This window comes from Arctopsyche grandis, chromosome 2 (genome assembly GCF_051622035.1).
Source record: "Arctopsyche grandis isolate Sample6627 chromosome 2, ASM5162203v2, whole genome shotgun sequence".
Lineage (NCBI taxonomy): Eukaryota > Metazoa > Arthropoda > Insecta > Trichoptera > Hydropsychidae > Arctopsyche > Arctopsyche grandis.
This window is the reverse complement of record NC_135356.1, coordinates 24,201,828-24,222,111: the sequence shown is the minus strand read 5'-3', so window position 1 is coordinate 24,222,111 and position 20,284 is coordinate 24,201,828. Positions and strand designations below refer to the sequence as shown.

The 20,284-nt window shown below is 34.5% G+C and overlaps 1 protein-coding gene across 2 annotated transcripts in view; it reads right to left on the bottom strand.

The window, feature by feature from the left end:
* LOC143922521 (UDP-N-acetylglucosamine--peptide N-acetylglucosaminyltransferase 110 kDa subunit-like) overlaps positions 1–20,284 on the bottom strand; it is a 56,801-nt gene that overhangs the window by 11,405 nt on the left and 25,112 nt on the right. Inside the window, exon 5 of one of the 2 annotated variants that reach the window (XM_077445787.1) lies at positions 17,349–17,545. In XM_077445787.1, the coding sequence (XP_077301913.1) occupies positions 17,349–17,545 (197 nt within the window). Of the gene's footprint in view, positions 1–4,024; positions 6,153–17,348; positions 17,546–20,284 lie in introns of those variants that run through there. The other variant, XM_077445788.1, reaches the window with a different exon arrangement.

Sequence of the window (20,284 nt, the reverse complement as noted above, 5' to 3'; positions counted from 1 at the left end):
CAATTTATTCAGTATTTATTATATCGCTTTGGCATAACGATAGTTCGGAGAAGTGGGAAATTTGGAGAAAAGTTCTCGGTCGGATGCTGTTCGGATCGAGATTCAAACAACAGAAAAGAGAAAGCATCCATCAAGATCGGGACTCGAGAGAACGAATAAGACCAAGTTTAATCAATACATAACAAACAATGTGAATGTCAATAGCTCACTGATTTATGCAAATATGTAAATACGTACTCACCGGGTGCGAAAGAGTCTGGAACAAATACGATCCCGGCAACCATTTTTTTAAATGGCAAAAACCGTGTGTGTGTGTGTGTAAGCAATCAATCAATTATTTATTACCTTAAGTAGCAAAATACAGACATGTATTGAATTTCCGTAACGTATCATTAGATCGACGTATGTAATTTATTATGTAATATGTACGCAGTACACTTACCTATACACCACTTGTATGAGAAATTAGATTAAATTATGGAATGAATAGTTAAATACATGAATCGATATATCTATGTATGTACGTATGTATACAAAGAAATCAATCACCAAACCACAGTAATGATAATATTTACGTATGTAACGACAACTGATCGAAAGCCTGATTAAATTATCGCTTAACTAGATGAGTCGGTTAGGGTACGTTCTCAGGATGCTTAACCCTTTCAATGCTGAAAAACGCCGATTGGCGTTTTGCCAACAAGTCCATGGACCTGAAAAGCGCCGATAGGCGTTGTATTTTGAGCATGTATAAAGTAAACACGAATACTACCCGCTTAGCCTTGAAAAATGCATTGAACATGGTTCATGTAATCCGTGTCAATGTTTATAAAGACTGATTCACACCGGAATTTCTGAATTTATAACCATGGTAGAATTTCCCGATGGAAATCTCTCACTGCTGAGGATTTTAGATTGTGGTTTGGCATTTAGATTGTGAGCATTACATTTTAACAACAATGAAGAAGATGGAACTAGTTTTGGAAAAATACATTCATTAATAAACTTGTGTTTATTGTATATAGTTGCAAGATATATAAGAGAGTCTAAACACACCTTTACAAAACTCGAAATCGTCGGCGGTAGTTATCTAGGGTTTGTTTGTATTAATTACAATTTATACATAATTCCAATTGGAAATGTGGGTGAGATTTTTAGCGTGGCGGGCTTTTAACATAAATTACTTCAGCACTTCAAAGGATTAAAGAAAGGTTACCGAAAAACAAAGTCTGGTAGGGAGACCCAAAAAGGGCTGGGAAAATAAATGAGTTCGACCTGTAAAAAGTTGACTTCAGTAGGAGCAGAATATACATATGTACACACACATTCGTTCTGGAATAATCTGATTAAGGCGTTGCTACTCCAATTCAATTTTGGATACGAGATTGAAGGGAAAATACTTTCATCAGAGTATTGGAATTAATCTACATAGGTGTTTATATAACGAATCGTGCCAGTCAACAGTTTGAGGATTTAGCACTCTAAAGACTCAGTTTACCGTTTAATTAGTCGGTGAATTTCCAGAGGTCGGCTACTTGATCCTAATTAATTTGAAGTGCTCGGGATTAAAAGAAGATTTTAATTATTCAAAAAGCAATTCTGAGCTTATCCTACCATCCTAAAAGACAAAACGAAAAAGTCTGATCCCGCACCAAATATAATAATTGACATAAAAAAATTCCAAGTATTTACTAATGGATTGGTATATTGTAAGTAAACATCATCCAAAAATATATTTAACCCCTTTAAAATGCCAAGAGTCAGATTGAACTTTACATTTCATCTTTACAAGTCATTCACAATTTGATTTTTTAAATTTAAAATATACATATATACTACAGCCACAGCGTAGTGCACTGGTAGAGCTATTGCATACCAATAGAGAGGTCGTGGGTTCAAGTCCCGGCCAAATACGCTGCTGGCGAGATCTTGTGATTACTAAAACACAGATCGACCGTCTCCTATGTCTTTATTGTATTTTATGTAATGTCGTGTTTGAAAAATTGTTAGTACTTATGTACACAAATAATATAACCATATGTGTCACCTTGAGGTAATTCCTGTTATGGCACATATGATGTATGTATGTAATAATAAAAAAATGTAACATAAGCATTACAATATGGGATTCCGATTTTGTTATTTCGATAATATAATTTCAAAATTAAAGAAATGTAAATTTTTCGGGTATAAGTACTATGAATTAGGAAAGTACTAAATCAAATTTGGTTACAATGTGTACATGTGTTTGATATAAACGCTAAAAAAAATTTCGATCATGCTCGCAATAGTTGCAATCGTCGTGTATAGCCAAGTTATTCAATATGCGCAAATTATGTATGTATGTATGTATGTACATATATTGTGCAAATGCAAAAATGGTTCGCCAGACACATGTATGAAATTTGACGAATATATAAAATGAATCTGCGTTGGCGTCTCTCTCGTGTTTAGAAAACGTGTCACCAGTTGAAGTTCCCACTTCAACAACATGAGTAACAATGGTTTATTTATATACGAAACAAAAAACTTTTTTTAATTATGTACTTTGACGTACAAAAAGTTGGAAAATTCAAACCCTATAAAAGGCTGTTATACGGAGAGAAGAAAATACTAACTTTTTCCAGAAACATAAAAGGGACACATTTAAATATAATGAAATAAAGTCTGCAATATCAAAAAGAAAATTTAATACGTTATTAGTTTATTGCTTTGTACGTTTTAAAACCATTTACAATGATTAATACCCTCTCAAATTTTTATTCCTAAATTCTACAGATTACGGTAAATTTTTATTCTTAAATTGTACATCTCAAGTCAAGTCGCCATAGCACTTACCGATCCAGTGATCATTATCTATTTTACATACAATATTTTTTAATAATGTTAGTGATTGCGGCATTATAAGAAAAAAAAGCTCAAACAACAGAAACTCTAAATGAGCTAAATATAAAAATTATGTATACAAGATTTGATAATATCGGCCATTATATTTCTTCATTTCGAGAAATATTTCGCAAAACATTAAATTGATATTTTGCGTTTGACAATATTTAAAAATAAATGGTGGACTGCAATAGGTTTATTCTGCTTTTCCGAGATTCTAGACATATCGAATTAAAATAAGTGATAAAAATTTGTGAATTAAGTCAAAGAATAGTGTTTTTGGAATTGAAAATTGAACTTCCGCCACTTTCAAATATAACGCCACATATATTATTCAATTGTATTTTAATGGCACACATACAGAATAAAAATATGAAAAGAAAGCAATAGAATGAAACAAAAAAGATATAAACATAAAGGAAAATATTTAGATTCCAATTACACCGCATGGTAATATAAGCGAACAATGAATAACAATGAATGTGAAAAAGCAAATCAACCACAGATTTGCTTCTTCACCTAAAACTACTGATAGTCAGCAAAAAGGTCAAGGTCAAGCATCCATACTATCGTAAAGACGGCATAATCAAAATATTTTAAACATTAAAATGAGAGAACATCATACATAAATAAGACAATGATCATTCGTTCAGTAGTGGGCCAATAAAAATTACTCAATTTGATACGATTCAACTCGGATCTAAAGGTAGTCGAAATATACACAAGATTCGAGAAGTCGAGAAACGCCAGCGTGTACACAATTATTATATTAAAATGAAGTAATTGTATGTACATATGTATTATAAACAGACTTATGATTTAACCCACAACAATATGCTTCGCTATTGTGTCAATTATTATTGTCCTACAAAGTGAGAGAGCAAAAAAAAGTTGACAATAGTGAACCATTTTTGTGGACAAAAGCAACTTGTCCGCCGATAAAATTTAAAAAAACAAGAAGATATATTTATATATATGTATATAAAAAGAAACATCAAAGTGGAAGAAAAACTTATACAGAAAGTTTAAACGCGGACATCGACAGACAGGAAAGATGTCTGTTCTGGTTCGTAAACATCATCGGAAAGGACGTGACAGGTGGATAAAGTTTTTTTTTCGAGCATATTCACGTGTGTACCTTTTGATGTTGTTCTTGATCCAGGCAAGGCATCCGGCAGGGGGTGCGGGGGGGTGCGCGGCGCGCGGCTTGTTTATCCCGATAACGGTGTAGACGACTACGCATTGGTACTCCATGGGGCGCACACGCGCGCGCCGCGCACCCAACACTGACACTGGCGCCCCCACATCGTGGCCGCCCCCGCATTGCCGCTGTTCCTCCCCCTCTTCCCGCTCCAGCGCCTCTATCGATCACGGCCGGGAGACGCTGGCTCATCTCGCGAGCCCGGGTCACCACCTGCCCGAACTAGCCCTACGCACGCCACTGTCAACTGATCCTCATCAATGAGTCATCATCCCTACGGACCTGCTCACTGATCGAAAACTTCAAACCAAAGAAAGTCGAAACGAGAGGAAAACCCGCAAGAAAAAAAGTCAGGACTCCACAGCGAACGGAGCTCGATTCCATCCGCTGTAGGAAGACACTTGGGTGAAACGAACATGCTGTCTCTTACACCCCATTTCGATCAGTAGCATTTCGCGTCAGAATCGGCACGTCCAGAGTCAATACATAATAAAATTAAGACAATATATAAAAAAAAACCTAATTAAGAAATCACCAATTCTCTCCGTAAACTTTGATCATGAGTATGGCAAAGTGCTCAATCTGCCATAGAGAGAGGGGTGCGAAAAGGGAAAAAACGATCAGAACAGTGTGGGCTAGAGGTAGGACTGGAAGCGTACCGTTCGTTGTTCAATTTTATGAAGAACCTTTTTTTTGCACTCTAGCTTTGTAAATAGACCCAAAACGCCCTGATTCCTGGAAAAAGCACGCCTCCGGTCCGCCCTTTAGTGAGGACGATAGACATCACCGTCAACGATAGAGGTCACCGTGAAGGAAGATGCAGTATTTTCAAACGTATCTATTACGATTATTTTTCACCATGGTAATTTCCACTTATATTGATGATCAAACCGAGCAAAATGGCAAAGTTTGAAAACGATCGGATAAGAACAAAAAACGACAATTCGATTCAGAACTAAGAAGAGGTTAGTAAAAGGGGGAACAATTTAAACGTCCAGTTTATAAATAAATGCGCATTTAAAAAAATGTGTGCATTTCTAAATGACGGATACAGATTGCATTGAAAAAATATTTTTTATGAACCGATGTTTGAGCTGGTTCCCGGAAAAATGCACTAAATTGCACGGAATGGTGGCGCAGTTTCGCGTAGTCCTAATTTCCAAAGGCGCACAAAAAGAACTTACGCAATAGAATTCCACAGAAAAGGGTTAGCATCTCCTTGAGCGTCTTCGAATGTTTGGATGTCTCGAGAGTGCAACTATCTCAAGTGCATTTTTCCGGTCACCGTTTGAGCTCAGTTTATGTTCAGACACGGTCAGGTATATATGTAAGTGTTTTTTTTTTTACGTTACTTTAGTTTAATATACATATTGTATTTTATTGACAGGGGTAAAATGTCAAAGCCCGAAACTGACGAACACGAATAGTATGCTGCTTTATTTTGATCAGGGCTTAAACCCTAGCAAATCAACTAAAGTAATTATAGACGTGAATTGCGAAGTGCTAACTGTTCGAAGATGTCAATTTTGATTTCAATGATTAAAATCGGCAGACAGAAGCTTGAAGGACTGACCTAAATCGGGACGATCCTCAAATTTCGATGAAGATATGCTCAAATCGTTAATCGAATCGGATCCCCGACAAAGTATTGAAGAATTGTCGCAGAAACTCAAATCTCTACGGTCAACAATATAATTACATTTAAAAAGCATCGGAAAGATAAATAGGAAGGGTATTTGAATGCCGAACGAACTCTGCGGATAACAAAGACGCGCTGAGAAACACTTATCAGTTCGTTGTTGTCAAGACAAACAAAAAAACCGTCCCATTTTACACCAGATAGGGACCGGACACGAAAAATGGGTCGATAATAAAAATTGTTGTCATATTTTTAGAGTACAGTCTGAAAGACAAACGTTTCAGAGATACGACAGACGTTGAAGAACACTTAGTGGAGTATTTCGAATCAAAACCAAACAATTTTTTCAAAAAGAGAATCGAAAAGTTGGAAGAGAGATGGGAGATAGTTGTTAATAATGACGGTAATTATATTTTGTAAATTTGTGTTTAGAATAAAGAAAAAAAATAAAAATTTATATTGTTCATAAAACACACGATTTCTTCTTGGTCCTCCTATTAAATTTATATTTGATTTATTATTATAATAAATACATTATATAAATGGATAGACGATAATAATAATAACAAAATAATGACCAATGTGACCTGACAGGTTGCCACAATGCGTCCCACCAGAAAGGGAGCGAGAGGACGGTCTCCCAAAAAACCGGCTGGGATTTGAGCCCTCGAATTTTCAACTGGAAAACAATGGCTTAACTAGTGAGCTATGCTGTGGCTACGATATCTATTATATGTAGAATATATAAAAAATGATAATTCCAATTTCAATTTCCATTAGTTGTGTGGATGATATATACATACACATAGCCGTTCAAAGGGGGGGGTTAATGCGAATTTTGAATGAATTAATAAATGCAAATCTATTTTTCTTGTTTTTGAATGAAGATTTTCAAAAAATGGACCATTCGGTCGTAGATTTGATTTACCAGAAAATTAAAAGAATATTTGGAGTATTCCAAAAAACGTTGAATCATCTGACAGATCCTTAGTAAAAATTAAAAGTAAAATGTTATTCAAGATCTTAAGTAACTGAGGAGAGACCGACTGATGAAAGCGAGACAACATAATTTTGAGATTTACATAGATAGAATTATCGAAGGTTTTGCCTTCGTTATTCCTAGTATTGAAACTTCAGTTTCCTCCTATTGAAAAATTCTTTTGTTTTATTTATTAAATTTAATAACTCGTGGCCTAGTCAATAGAATCGTAGACTCGAAACAATTTGATAACTAAGTTGCGGAATATTCTCGTGTTAAAAGAAAACAAATGTATGACATTTGTATGGTATTTCGTTAGGATCAGAATATATTCTGTCGATTTTTCATATAAAGCGTTGCGAGATAAACGAATTCCATTACGCATACTTTGAGTTGAACGAGACAGATGTGTCGGAAATTGTAGGGTATATAAAAGTATAATATCCTATCGGTTGGATAAGAGGGCGCAAGATGGTGTAGAATAAAATATAAAATATACAAAATATAAAATGGTCTATATACTTGGTCCGATGTAGCATGGGAAGAGAACCGAGCAACAACTTACGTATTTTATATTAAAATTTTATTAATGTAAATATTTCAAAATATTAAACACGAACTCAAAACTAACAAAAAATATAAAAGTCAAATTCTACCGACCGCTATACGCACGAACAATGTTGTATTTCTTGACCAAAATGCAATGCGAAACTGAAACGACATGTAATTGGCTATCGCGGGTCGAGTGGGGAGTGAATGCGATAGCATGTAAATTTTACAGGTTCCGCGACAAATCACTCACGGACTTAACACTCAACGGTTCATAGTTTTTGGTCGATGCAATGACACCTGTATCAAATCATATAGAGTTCAAATTAACGTGTAAATTATGATCGCTGCAATCGTTTGTAAAAGTCAGATCAATTATTTTGATAAATCTGCGGATTTTCAAAAGCTTTTATTTAGTTTATAGTACCGGTAGTACCAAAAACTTGTTTTCGGTCAAATACCGATACCACCGGTATCGGTACTTTCGGTATTGTAATCCCTAGTGACGACAACAGAGTGTATTACCCATTTTCGTTTTTTTGACAATGCTTTATATTGAAAAATTTTGACAATGCTTTACATTGAGTGTTAAGTCCGTGAGTGATTTGTCGTGACACCCATTTTACATAAGTCTCAAGCTACGAAATCCGCAGTGAAAAAAAATATTGACTAAAATACATTTTTTACAAAAAGGCAGTTTTTAAAGTAAACCCGATGATAATCTGATATCTAAGACCCAGAAATCATCCCCATTGGCTGTCCGAATAGAATACACATGTAGTATTCGTTGTACACAAGTCGCTTGGGCTCACATTCATATTGAAAGTTATTTTGACCGAATAAGATGGGTGTCGGTGACCGTGGTCAGCAAATCTGGTGAATTTTGTAAGCGTGTCGCGCTCTAAAATTAGGCACTTGGTTAAAAAGGGGAATCGCATATATATACTATATCCGATGACTACCTACGACGAAACGCAGCTTCTTTAACTTTATAAACCCGCAAAGTTTTTCAAGGCAAAACTACATATGTATGAGTAAGCGGATGAACAAAGACAATTTCAAAAATTTCCACTGCCAGAGCCAAAACCGTCACACCTACCCCCCCCCCCTGTCCCCTTTTGCAGACAAACGCTAGGTGATTCGCGATTATTCAAAAGAAAAAGTTGACAGTTCCTGTTCGAATACTTTGAAAAAACGGTTCACATCCATGTGACAATGGTTTAGAATGCCTTTAAAAATTCATAAAAAGCATTGATACATACAAGGCACGTCAAAATTATATGGATCCAAAGCGTATTCGATTCAATAGCTCCCGATTCAATTCAATAACTTCTCCTCGCATAGCTTCATTGTGCATTCAGCCTCATGCTCCATATATGTAAATATGTGTATATAAAGAGTGAACCAACATACAGCATGTGATTTTTTTCAAATAAAACACATCTCTTTTAAATGAACATTGGACATCTGTTGTATTTGAAAGGTTTATTTGCGGAACACAATATTGTCAAGTGACTATTTTAATTCACCTTAGTGCGATAATTGAATTTTATTGATCGTTTTTAATATGTATTTTAATGAAATTGATGTAAATCAATTTTGGTTTCAAAAACACGGCGTAGTACCGAGTTGACGTTGACACTTAGGCCGAGAGATTGAAATGGCAATGGGCGGGCCACGTGCCTAGAAGAATGGACGAAAGGTGGACAGAAGAAGTACTAGATTTGTACCCGAGAAAATGCAAAAGGGTAAGAGGAAGGCCGCAGGGAAGATGGGTAAACGAAGTTAAGAAAATGTATGGGTTGAGATGGGTGAGAGTTGCGCAAAACAGAGACGAGCGGAAGCGTGTTGGAGAGGCCTTCATCCAGCAGTGGATGCTGAGCGGCTGCAGATGAATATCCACCTTTGTTACGAAATGCTTACTTATTACTCACTATCATTAGGTATAATTTGCATAAACTAAATTTTCAGACAAAACCACTCATAACAAAACCTTGTAAAAAATAGATTTTATTTAACGAGAACTTTTATATAAATGCAAATTCCATCGTAAACCGTCGTACGACGGTCAAGCCACCTGGTTATATTACATTGTAATAACTACAAGATATAAAATAATAAAAGCGATGAAAGCGCGCATTCAAATGAATTTATTATGTCATAAACACAAAAATAATGTACGTTAGAAACTCAATATAACGAGTCTCGAACTTTTGGCAAACTATTATATTAAAAATACACATATACACCAGTTTCCAAATTTTTAACGAGATTACTTTGCGAGATTGAACACTAACAAATTCGGGCTCACCAGGCGTCAACAATCTTGTTACGAAATATTAAATTCTCTTTTTTTACGACTTCACGTCATACACAAATTGCATATAAACTGCGTCTAAGCCTCGATCGATTAACTTAGAAGTAAATATACGTATGTATGTACATACTCATAACATGGCGGTATATTATATAAATTAGTACGTGTTAACAACGGAGGATCCGAAAATTGTTTACGTTATTATAGCCCCGGGCCGAAAACACGGCAATAGCCCTGAATTAGTGCAGAAAAACCCACACCCCCATTCGGGTGGGGCCGCGTTCGTTATGACGTCACAGGAAATTCGCAAATGCGAAAAACAATCGCCGCATAGCGATGCGTAGCCAAAGAAACTTAAGGTATATCGATAGATAAAACACGACAAAGTCGCGCAAAGCTCAACTATTAAATTCAATTAAAAACAAAAATTCTTTTTGGTTTTATTCGATTTTGCAGGACTGCTAATCAATAGAAATTTACTAGGGTTTGTCGGTTAAAAAAATGTGGCGTGCCTTCCCAAAACTACCTCCTGGAGTGTTTTCGGTAAAATTGTATACTTGTATCTTATATTTGAAGAAATATAGAACTTGTCGACGTTTCACGTGCCATGCATCATTTATTATATAAAAAAATCATGAAAATCTAGCTTAAACTATGAAGTTTTCAACAAAAGCTCAATTCAACTATCACATGCCCGAGAAACGCCGAGCAAATGAAAATGTGCATATGTACATACATATGAAAATTCTGAGGTGGATTACGATCAGGAAATGGCTTACTCATATAATCATATTCAAAATTGACTGAAGCTTCAAAATGAACGATTTTTACGCGAAGCTTGGCACGATAACTACATATTAGCCATCGCTGCCCCACACAATCTATTTTTACACACTAGGACAGGAAGTAGACTAAATTGGAATTAATATAGAAAAATCGATAGAGAAGACCATCTTGGATATCACACAACCCAACCCAGTAATATGACAGTGGCCAAATTGACGAGTAACATGAAATTCGAATAACGTTCGTCTGATAAGTGATAACATAATCTCTAGCACCCAAGTTAGACGACACATACATATCTGAAATGTTTCGGTCACGACACGCATAATTTCAAGTTACAATTACAGCGGATAATAATAAATAAACACGTCTACGCGTGTAAACATCTCTCGAATGAAAGTGATCAGTAGGGTTACAGATTGGTAAAGTGTATACCACTTCAAAGCACGGGAATATATCATGGTTTGTATACATTATACATACATACTCGATTTATAAACAGACGGGTCAACACATCGAAGAAATATATGGATGTACATACGTACGGTGTTAAACGCAAATCATCATTTGGTTTAGTCAAAGAAAAAAATCACCAGAAAGGTGCCACTATCTGCTTTGCTCAGCTACTGAGATGAGCAAAATAGTTCTGGCATATGTCACGAAATTGTCAATTTTGCGAATTGGTGTAATAGCTTGATGAAAAAGCTGGTTTCCATAGGTTTAGCTCTATCCAAAACTGTACAGAGAATGTTTGACTTTGAATCTTTGCTGAGCGTGCACCAGTGGTGTAGTGGAGACGGAGCGATGTACCGGTACTTTTTATGAAAGCCGGAACGCGCATCGTTACTTTTCTAAATTTTCTAAATTCGAAATTTCAATTTCAAATACTGATTTTCATACAAAATCGTGCTTTTATTTGCAAACAGAAAAAAAAATCGGCCTCCATTGATAGATTTTTAATTAATGTAGTAAACAATAATTTATTTTTTACAGGTTTTTTCTGTGATAATCTGTTGTGGCTCTTTTTATCGATTCGATTTCTATGTGAGGCTAACGTTTATTTAAAAAAAGGATTTCTTACCAATCAAGCTAATATTTAATATGTGAATTTAGTCAAGATTGTAGACAGATTTCAAAAATGATAATATCTATTATATAATCGTTTCTTGTACAATTATTAAAAAAAATAAACAAATAAGTTGGTAGAAAGTAAGTAAATTGATAGTTTTTAGTGATGCAGTTGGAAAAAAATTTTTCGCCTGTGGCGCTTTTTTCAAGGCTTATTTTACATAATACAAAAATACTCAAATATTTAAATTAGTCCTTGACACATGCAAATTAAAAAAAATCATTGAGCTAATATAAAAAATTCAACGAAATTAGTGCATGTGGGGAGGGAGGGGGGGGGGGTTAGAATTAGTAAATTCAGCGTTCCGGCAATTCTTTTTTTAGCACTACATCCCTGGCGTGCACCAATATTTTGGCAGATGGTAGTGTTGAGTTTTAGAACCGCGTTCTAATTCTTCGCAAGATCGTTAACATTGAAAACTTTAGTTATTTGCAGAAATACAAAATTTTTCATATACCGATTAAACCTACTGACATACATATAAACCGATATCCTATATGAAATAAGTTATTTAATTGTTTTGAAATATTAAATTAATATTTATTTTGTATACCGAGGCAAGTTTAATAGTAAAAAAAGATTCAAAATATAACCAATAATTGGCGGTGACAGCTTTTGCGAACAGTTTCTAGAGCTGTAAATTTTAAAAATGCGGAACGTAAGCGTGTATTGGACAACGAGTGCTAAAGACGGAGCTAACGGACGTATAATAAATAAGCAAGTTTTTCTTTGGCACTTCGAGATTCTACTTTAAATATGAACATACCCAGCTGTCAGAAAAACATCGACTACAATCTATGGATAGGACTATTTTCCAGGACCGCGCAAACAAAAAAATCAATACGCATAAGAATAATAACTACTGTTTTTTTCCCCACATAAACATACGATTTTTACTAGCCGAATTTAAAACAAGCTGAAAAATGTATGTAAAATATACAGAGCAAATTTGAGACGGTCGCGGTTGGGCAATCAACAGAATATAAATCAAGACAAAATAAATATTGTAAAACGAAACTCGACGTAAATTTCACAGTGATTTCATTAGGCGCCAAGGAATACCCGGAAAATATTTAAACAACACATGTACGTATGTATGTATATTTATTTTATAATTGACGAAGTTGAAAAGGTCATTAAGGGTTGAAGGCCGTCAAAAATCATACACAATAGAGCAACAGTTTATAAACTTTATTAAGTTCACAAACCCCTTCCAGAAAACGCTAGTACATACATATGTACATACATACATACGTACATATATATGTATATAATGTTAAAACTTGAATCTGAACTTAAAGCGTGTGAATTATCTCATAATAATGTATGGAGATAAAAGGCGAACCCGAGCTTTATATAAAAGACTGCAAATCCAAAGACAGGGTATTCTTCGGCACATTCGAAATAAATAATTATTCAGTAAATTCATACGGCTAGAATATCGTGTTGAATAGATTAATCGACTTAGTTATTCTTATGACTTTTTTGGATCGAATTATCGGATCCCCCCCCCCCCCATAGAAGTCTACAAAATGGGAAATATTTTTATAGAACAGATGAATGAAAAATTTCTATTGGCAGCCAAACTTCGCGATCGTAAGAATGTAGGAAATATTGTCTAACCGATTAGTGAACTAAGCCTAAAATAAACCTTGTAACGAATTCTACAAGATAGTGTGAAAGTTATAGTTATAGGCGTTTAAATAATTAAAATCTGACAAAACGAGTGGGCGGAAAGTCAAATATTTAGGCTACAGATTGGTGGCATATGGTTAGCTGTCATCGTCTTCAAAATTTTTGGATTCTTAAACGTGTTTATTACGATTATATTTCAAAATCGAATTGGCGCAAGCAATTTAAATCTCTATTATACATATACGACCAAATCACGCAAATGGCAAAGTTTTAAAGCGATCAAAAGTATATAGGAAATATTATCTGACCGATTAGCGAAGCAAACCTGAAATAAACCTTGCAAAAATGCAGAATCTTGCAAATCATAATTCATAATACACGGAAGGATTTGGTGGTTTAAAAATTTGGTAACCGGAAAAATGCAATCGAGATAGTTGCACTCTCGAGACATCCAAACTTTCAAAGATTCTCAAAGAGAACCAATGCAATAGAATTCGACAAAAAAGCGTCATCAAGGGATATTTGTATGTTATCCGAGGGTGCTAACCTTTTTTTGTGGAATTCTATAGTGTAAGTTTTTTTGAGCACCTTTGAAAATTAGGACTTCTCGAAACTGCGCCACTATTCAGTGCAATTTAGTGCGTCTTTCCGGGAACCAAAAATTTACACGAAGTCCAAATTCAATTCAATTTCTACGAAAAATAATCTATATCTTTATTCTCTTTTATAAAATACATATATATAGTATAAAGAAAACGGTGTACGAAAACCATTTTTGGTTTATCTGATGGAAAATGCATAAGAAGAAACCGACGATCGACATTGTAATCAGTGTCAATGTCAAGTTGTATCTTGGTGTCGGAAAAACGAAAATTAATTACAAACTATTCATGCTCGAGTCAATATGTCTACTGCAAAAAATTATTTATTTTTATGTCACCGATAAAATTGAGTCAATCGTTTGCAGACACGACTAGACCATTAGTGTTCAAGACTACAACGTCTGAACCAAATACATATATTTTTAGTGTAATAACCGATACACATTTTTGTTTTCTTCATAAAGACGTCGATTCTTCTGACAAGTGATGACCTTGGCAAAGCATTGATCTGATGATAACGGGAGCGTGAGTGTGACAAAAATAAATGCGACAGCTGCCCATGCCCACAGACCACCTGACCTGATCGTACACGGCCAGCGATGCTTGCCCTTCGCCTTTTTGCACAATTTTGCCAAATATATGTGATGTTTCCTAATGGAACCAATCCGCACGAGCAAATTGACAATATTCGTAACTTTTTTCTGTTCGATTTGTCCGCGAAAATACATACTATATGTACATAGGGATCTGCACTATTAAAAAAAAAGAGTATTTTTTCGTCTTGAAAAGTCTCCATCAACGAACCTTATAATGGTAAACGGATTATTCCCCAAAAAGCGATCGCGCGCAAGTCACTAGAATCTCGATCGCGGAACATCCGGAACATCTTTCGCATTCGTTAGTACTAAATTTTATATAAAATTTATACACATTTCAATATATTTTCACGTAATATCGTTATCTATCTTATATATACATAGATCACTAGTGTTTTTACCCGGCTGTGTAATATAAACCGCTTAAACATTGCCAATCTAATAGTAACATTTTATTCAATTTATTTTAATAGTTTTATTTCATATAAATTTATTTGAATATTCATTTGTTTCTTATTAAATTGAATGTCACGGATTCTACGAACCAAACTAACATACAGACCCATGACAGGATGTTCTTAACACTAGCGTAATTTGCGAAACTTGTGACAAATTTGACAAACATGTGGGAAACACGTATTTATTTTATCACTGGTAGATAGGTTGAATAGCAACCCAAATGTGGTGGTGAAAAAAACCGAAAATTTTGAAAAAAATTTCATGTTTCTCACCCTACGGTAGCCCATATTGCACTATTGGTGCAATCGGGAGTTTCTCCAACTGCTACATTATACGACAAATGTGGGAGAAAACGAAAAACCACACCACGAACGGATCGAAAAATCATCACCATAGCTTTGTAGAACCGTAAGGTGCCTAATAAAGGCATTCAAGCAGAGGGGATGGATGCACATAATTACATTTTTATGCAAGATGTCACACAGCCAAAACAATTAACAACTACCTGGCCACAAAAAATATTCGAATTTTGTTATGGCCAGGTAATTCACCGGATGTAAATCCGATTGAAAATTGTTGGGGGTATTAAAAAGTATTTTTTATAACAGCCCTAATACTACGTTAGATAATTTAAAAGAAAAAATAATAGATACATGGAAAAATAATTCAAAAATCAAAAAAACAATACAGTCATGCATAGAGATCAATTCGGGCTGTTATAACAAATAGGGGAGGGACAACTAAATATTAAGTTAATTACAGTTTTTTTTTGTAAATATTATTGATGAATATATTATGCGTGTATAATAAAAAGTTTTGTTTCATTTCCTGTTCTAAAGTTTAACAAAATCGACAAAAAACGAGTTTTACGCTAGTGGTAAGAACTTCCTGTCGTGGGTCTGTACATACATACAAAGTCTTTTTCGAAATTATATATTAGATTGTGTTTTTCATTTGCATGAAAGATTCAATGATTTAATTATGAAAAAAGTCGAAAAACAATTTTTCGACGACGATCCTCCAATGTTCACTTACGATGTCCGCGAACGAGTTATTATATTATGTATATTTGTGAACGAAATATCGGTTAACGACATCTCTGTGAACGAATAGTCGTGAGCGAGTTGACAAGAAGAAGCGTCAGTGAGCAAAATTTTGGCGATCGAATTGTCGGTGAGCGAACGGTCGTGAGCGAGTTGTCAGTAAACGAATTGTCCTGACACCGTTGACGGTCCATAGTGAGTTAAATTTTCACGCATCTTGAAAATTATATGAAAAAAATGCAAGAATGTGACCCCAAAGGAGAGCGTATTTCCCAAATATCTAAGACAATTTATATTTAAAAAAAATTTAAAAATTTAAAAAGTTTAAAAAAAATAAAATAAAATTAAAGATACTCATTGGAGCGCATTCTAAGGTATGAATAATGACCAAATTCAAGGGGCTTACTGTATCGTTACTCAATATCCTACAGAAGGGGGGTCTCCAACCAACGGCCCGCGAGGACTTTTCATCCGGCTCTCGGTTATTTTACTCAATACAAGCAAAACACGATAAAACAATTCACATTTTTAATATACTTTAATTTTTCACAAAATTTCAGAATCGTGAGTACGAGTTGGATTTAAATATATTTGTCTCGCTCTAACGCACACATATTCGGATAAACTCTTCGCACTCGTACAAGGAGGTATTCGTTCACCGCGCCCATGACTCCGCCCATCTTTTCGACTTTTCGACATATTCGAAAACGTGACCTAGACTCCAGTTCCACATGTGCAAATTTATTCAAGTGGATTCCAAAAAGATTTTTTTTCATCCGACCCTTCATACTTATTGAAATTCAGAACCGGTCTATTTTCAATAAAGATTGGGGACCCCTGTCCAACAGAATCATTTTCTTAGGCTAGAGATCTTCAAACTACGGCCTGGGTGCCTGAATGTGAGATAGTTCATAAATATAAATTCTAGTAATGCCTAAAAAAAAAAAATGTAGAATCTGAAGCAATGTTGAATATTCTTACTTTAGACTAAAATATGGTACATAAAACGTTAATAAAATATAAAATCAAATAAATTCAACGACGACGACCACACAATTGTTTGTATAATTGGCAACAAACTCATGCTGTTGTTTGTTTCAACGTGGATGAAAAAAAAAATTGCAATACGACCATGGCAGTTCGAAGTTGCAATGATAAAGTATTCAACGAGAGGTCGCTCGCAAGCAACGAATTATAATACTTGAGCAAATATTTACCGAAGTGTCTTGCTGGAGCAGTATCTATCGCTTAAGCACAATTTGGCGTGTATAGTAATCGATCAAGCGGCGTGTTTATTAACACAGTATAAACTGACATTCGATAAAATAAGCAACATTTTATAACGTCTGCCTCAGACCGCTTCAAAGCACGCGCATTTGAATTTGGGTATTATTTTTCAATCAGAAAACACAAACAGAATGTAACGAGTTGCTCGAAGAACTGTTTCTGCAAACACGATTTTCAATCGAAACTTCTTCGTTCACTCGCTACACTCGGCGGCGTAAATAATGTGAAGATTACACTCACCGGTCGAAGATCCTCGCTTCCTTGAGGACGTTGCCGAGGTTGATGTAGGCGTCCAAGAAATTGGGATCCAAGGCGACAGCTTTCTCGAAATGATGTATAGCGAGCCATATTTCGTTTTGCGAATTGAAGACACACCCGAGATTACTCCAAGCGACCGCAAAATCGGGCCGCGTTTCAATTGCTTTAAGATAACAGGCCTGAATATACAACAAAGAAATATATTGAATTTTGCATGATGAAATCAACACATAGTAAGAGTATAAAATTAAATGGATTAAAACAAAAAAAAAAACAAAAAAAGAAGAAGCTTATATGTAGTAAAATGTGTGGCGAATGATTGGCATAATCGCTGCGTCTTTAGTGTAAAAAAAAAAAATTTATATATATATAGAATAATAAATGTTGCCGGAATACAAATTAAATTAATCAGATGTAATTCTCCCGATATGTCCGATGGATGATTGCGTTTATAGAGACAAAATAATAGAAACCACCACACAAAATAGTGGTGTTGGTTTTGGAAGTCTGATTTTTTCTCTATTGTCGTCTTTGTGAAACATTTGATAAAACAAACATCGATCCAAAACATTCTTAGTACAAGTGATATTGCCGCACTAAAAATAAATAAATAATAACATACACACAAGAGCAATTCGAACTATTTCAGCACCTGCAAGCTTCAAATATAGACAAATTTAATCACTGTATGTATTCCTTCGAATCGTATATTTTTCTGACTAAGTGTGTCCACTTCGACAGAGCATTCGTTGGTGGCAGCTCAAACGCACGGACCACAAAAACAACACGATATATACATAGATTATCCTCGAGGTGAGCGCGTGTGTATGTATATTCGATATAATATCATTATACATATGGTGTTTAAAGTCGATTAGTCACAACATAGAACATTATTAAAACACCATGCAGGTTGCCGAAGCTGTGCACATCTAGATGGTAGGAGCGCCGGGAAGAAATCTACAAACACCATTTAATCTGTCTCTCTTTGCTGTTGTAACGTACTGATGGTGATAAGTTGGTAATAAAAAAAAATCACCTGGCTTGCTGATTTTGCCGCTTATGCATGTTCAGTCATATGAACTGTGACTTCAAAAGGATCCCTGTATTTTACATCAACAAATATGTGTAAAGCTGTAACAAAATGTTCCTGAAAAGGTAGAAAAAACAAAAAAAATGGAACCTACGCGACTATGTGCATTCTCGCTTGTACTAAATAAATAAAAACAAATACAAACAGAAAAGATACAACTTCATTTGTCAAAAACAAAAACCATGGTATTTGGGATGCTTTTCTAAAAGGAAATAATTATGTAATATACTAGTAACTGAAAGTCGCTTTTGACAAATGAAATTTAACGCGCAATAGCCCTGAATCCTAACTCTTGAGGAAGATTGATTCTGCTTCATCAGATGTTAGCATGAATAAAACCTAGAACAATCAAATCTATTTGAATCAAGCGAGAGAGGAAACGTTCAGGCACCCATTTTTTGTGGTTCATGGGGAAAGGAGGCGCTCTACATTACCTGTCCGAAAGAAGAAAGTGTTGTCTATCTCAGCCCATTGATTGTCCAGATCATTGAATGAAATAGCACGCTAGCTCACTCAGCAGACTCCATACACCTACTCTCTGGTGTTATAAAAACATAAAATTAGTAATGACAGATGTCTTATTTTGTTCAGTGCCCTTACAATCTAAAACTGTGTTCAGTTATAGCTAAGCCGCCTGAACTGTGAAAATGCAAAAAAACCATCAATCACTTACTAAAAATTACCCCGATAACAATAAACAAATGAATCTGTTAGTAAACAGTTTTTATTTATGAATCAAAATAATTGCAAAGCAATTTCTAGAATAGCATTTAATGGTTTTTGTAAAAAAAAATTAGCAAAACAATGGTAACATTTAGGTCTTGGCTCCATCTTCATCTCGATCAAGCAGTGCTTACCTAACGATAAAATTAAATAAAAAACAAAATACATATTGAAGAGCAAATTTTTCAAATGTGTATTCATTTTGAAAACCCGATAATTAATTTTATTGCAGTGATGAGTTTTACGAAATAAATAAATCATTGAAAAAATGTAGAGACGAGTCCAGACTCGAAGTTAACATATGCGGCTCAATGATGTCGATTCGTAATTGATTACCTTAGATCGAATGAAATAGTTAGTATGTCAAAAATACAAAACAAAAATTTAAATAAATGTTAAATAATATTGCACACCAGAAAAGTTCAATTGTATTATGAGACTGTAATTAATTTACATAATTTTTATATACGGATCAATTTGAAGGATACGTGCATTATTATTTGAAACAATCATTTAAAAAATAGCAACAGCAAAATAAAATGGTCATTAGCATTATTTGGAAAATTTATGATGTCTCAGTCGAATCACTGAAAGAGAAACATTAAAATAAATCAGGTCCATAGTATATTTCGTAGTTTGAACAGCATATATGAAAACAGTTCAAGAACGTATGTGTATGTATGTATGTGTACGTATGTATAACAAAAATGATACAATAATCGACAATGTAAAATATATCTGTAAAATAAAGCATCAATCATTCATTACCCAGTATTAGAAACGATTTGGAACAATTACAATGAATATGGAAATGCAACCCCCAGAAATAAACTTTCCATTTGCCATAATTTATTTTTATATTCCATTTAAAATTGATGTAATTAAAATGTATTACAGATATGTGAAAATATTAAATAGATATAGGTATTGGAGTAAAATCATGCAAACAGATGAATAATGAAGGAGGGACATTTTAGACGTACTGAATTTTAAGAATACTTTCAAGTACCACAAAAAACTTTTTGAAGAATATCTTAGTAGTATACATATGTATATAGAAAAATATAAATAAAAAATTCGGGAAGTCTCAAGAGGGAAAACT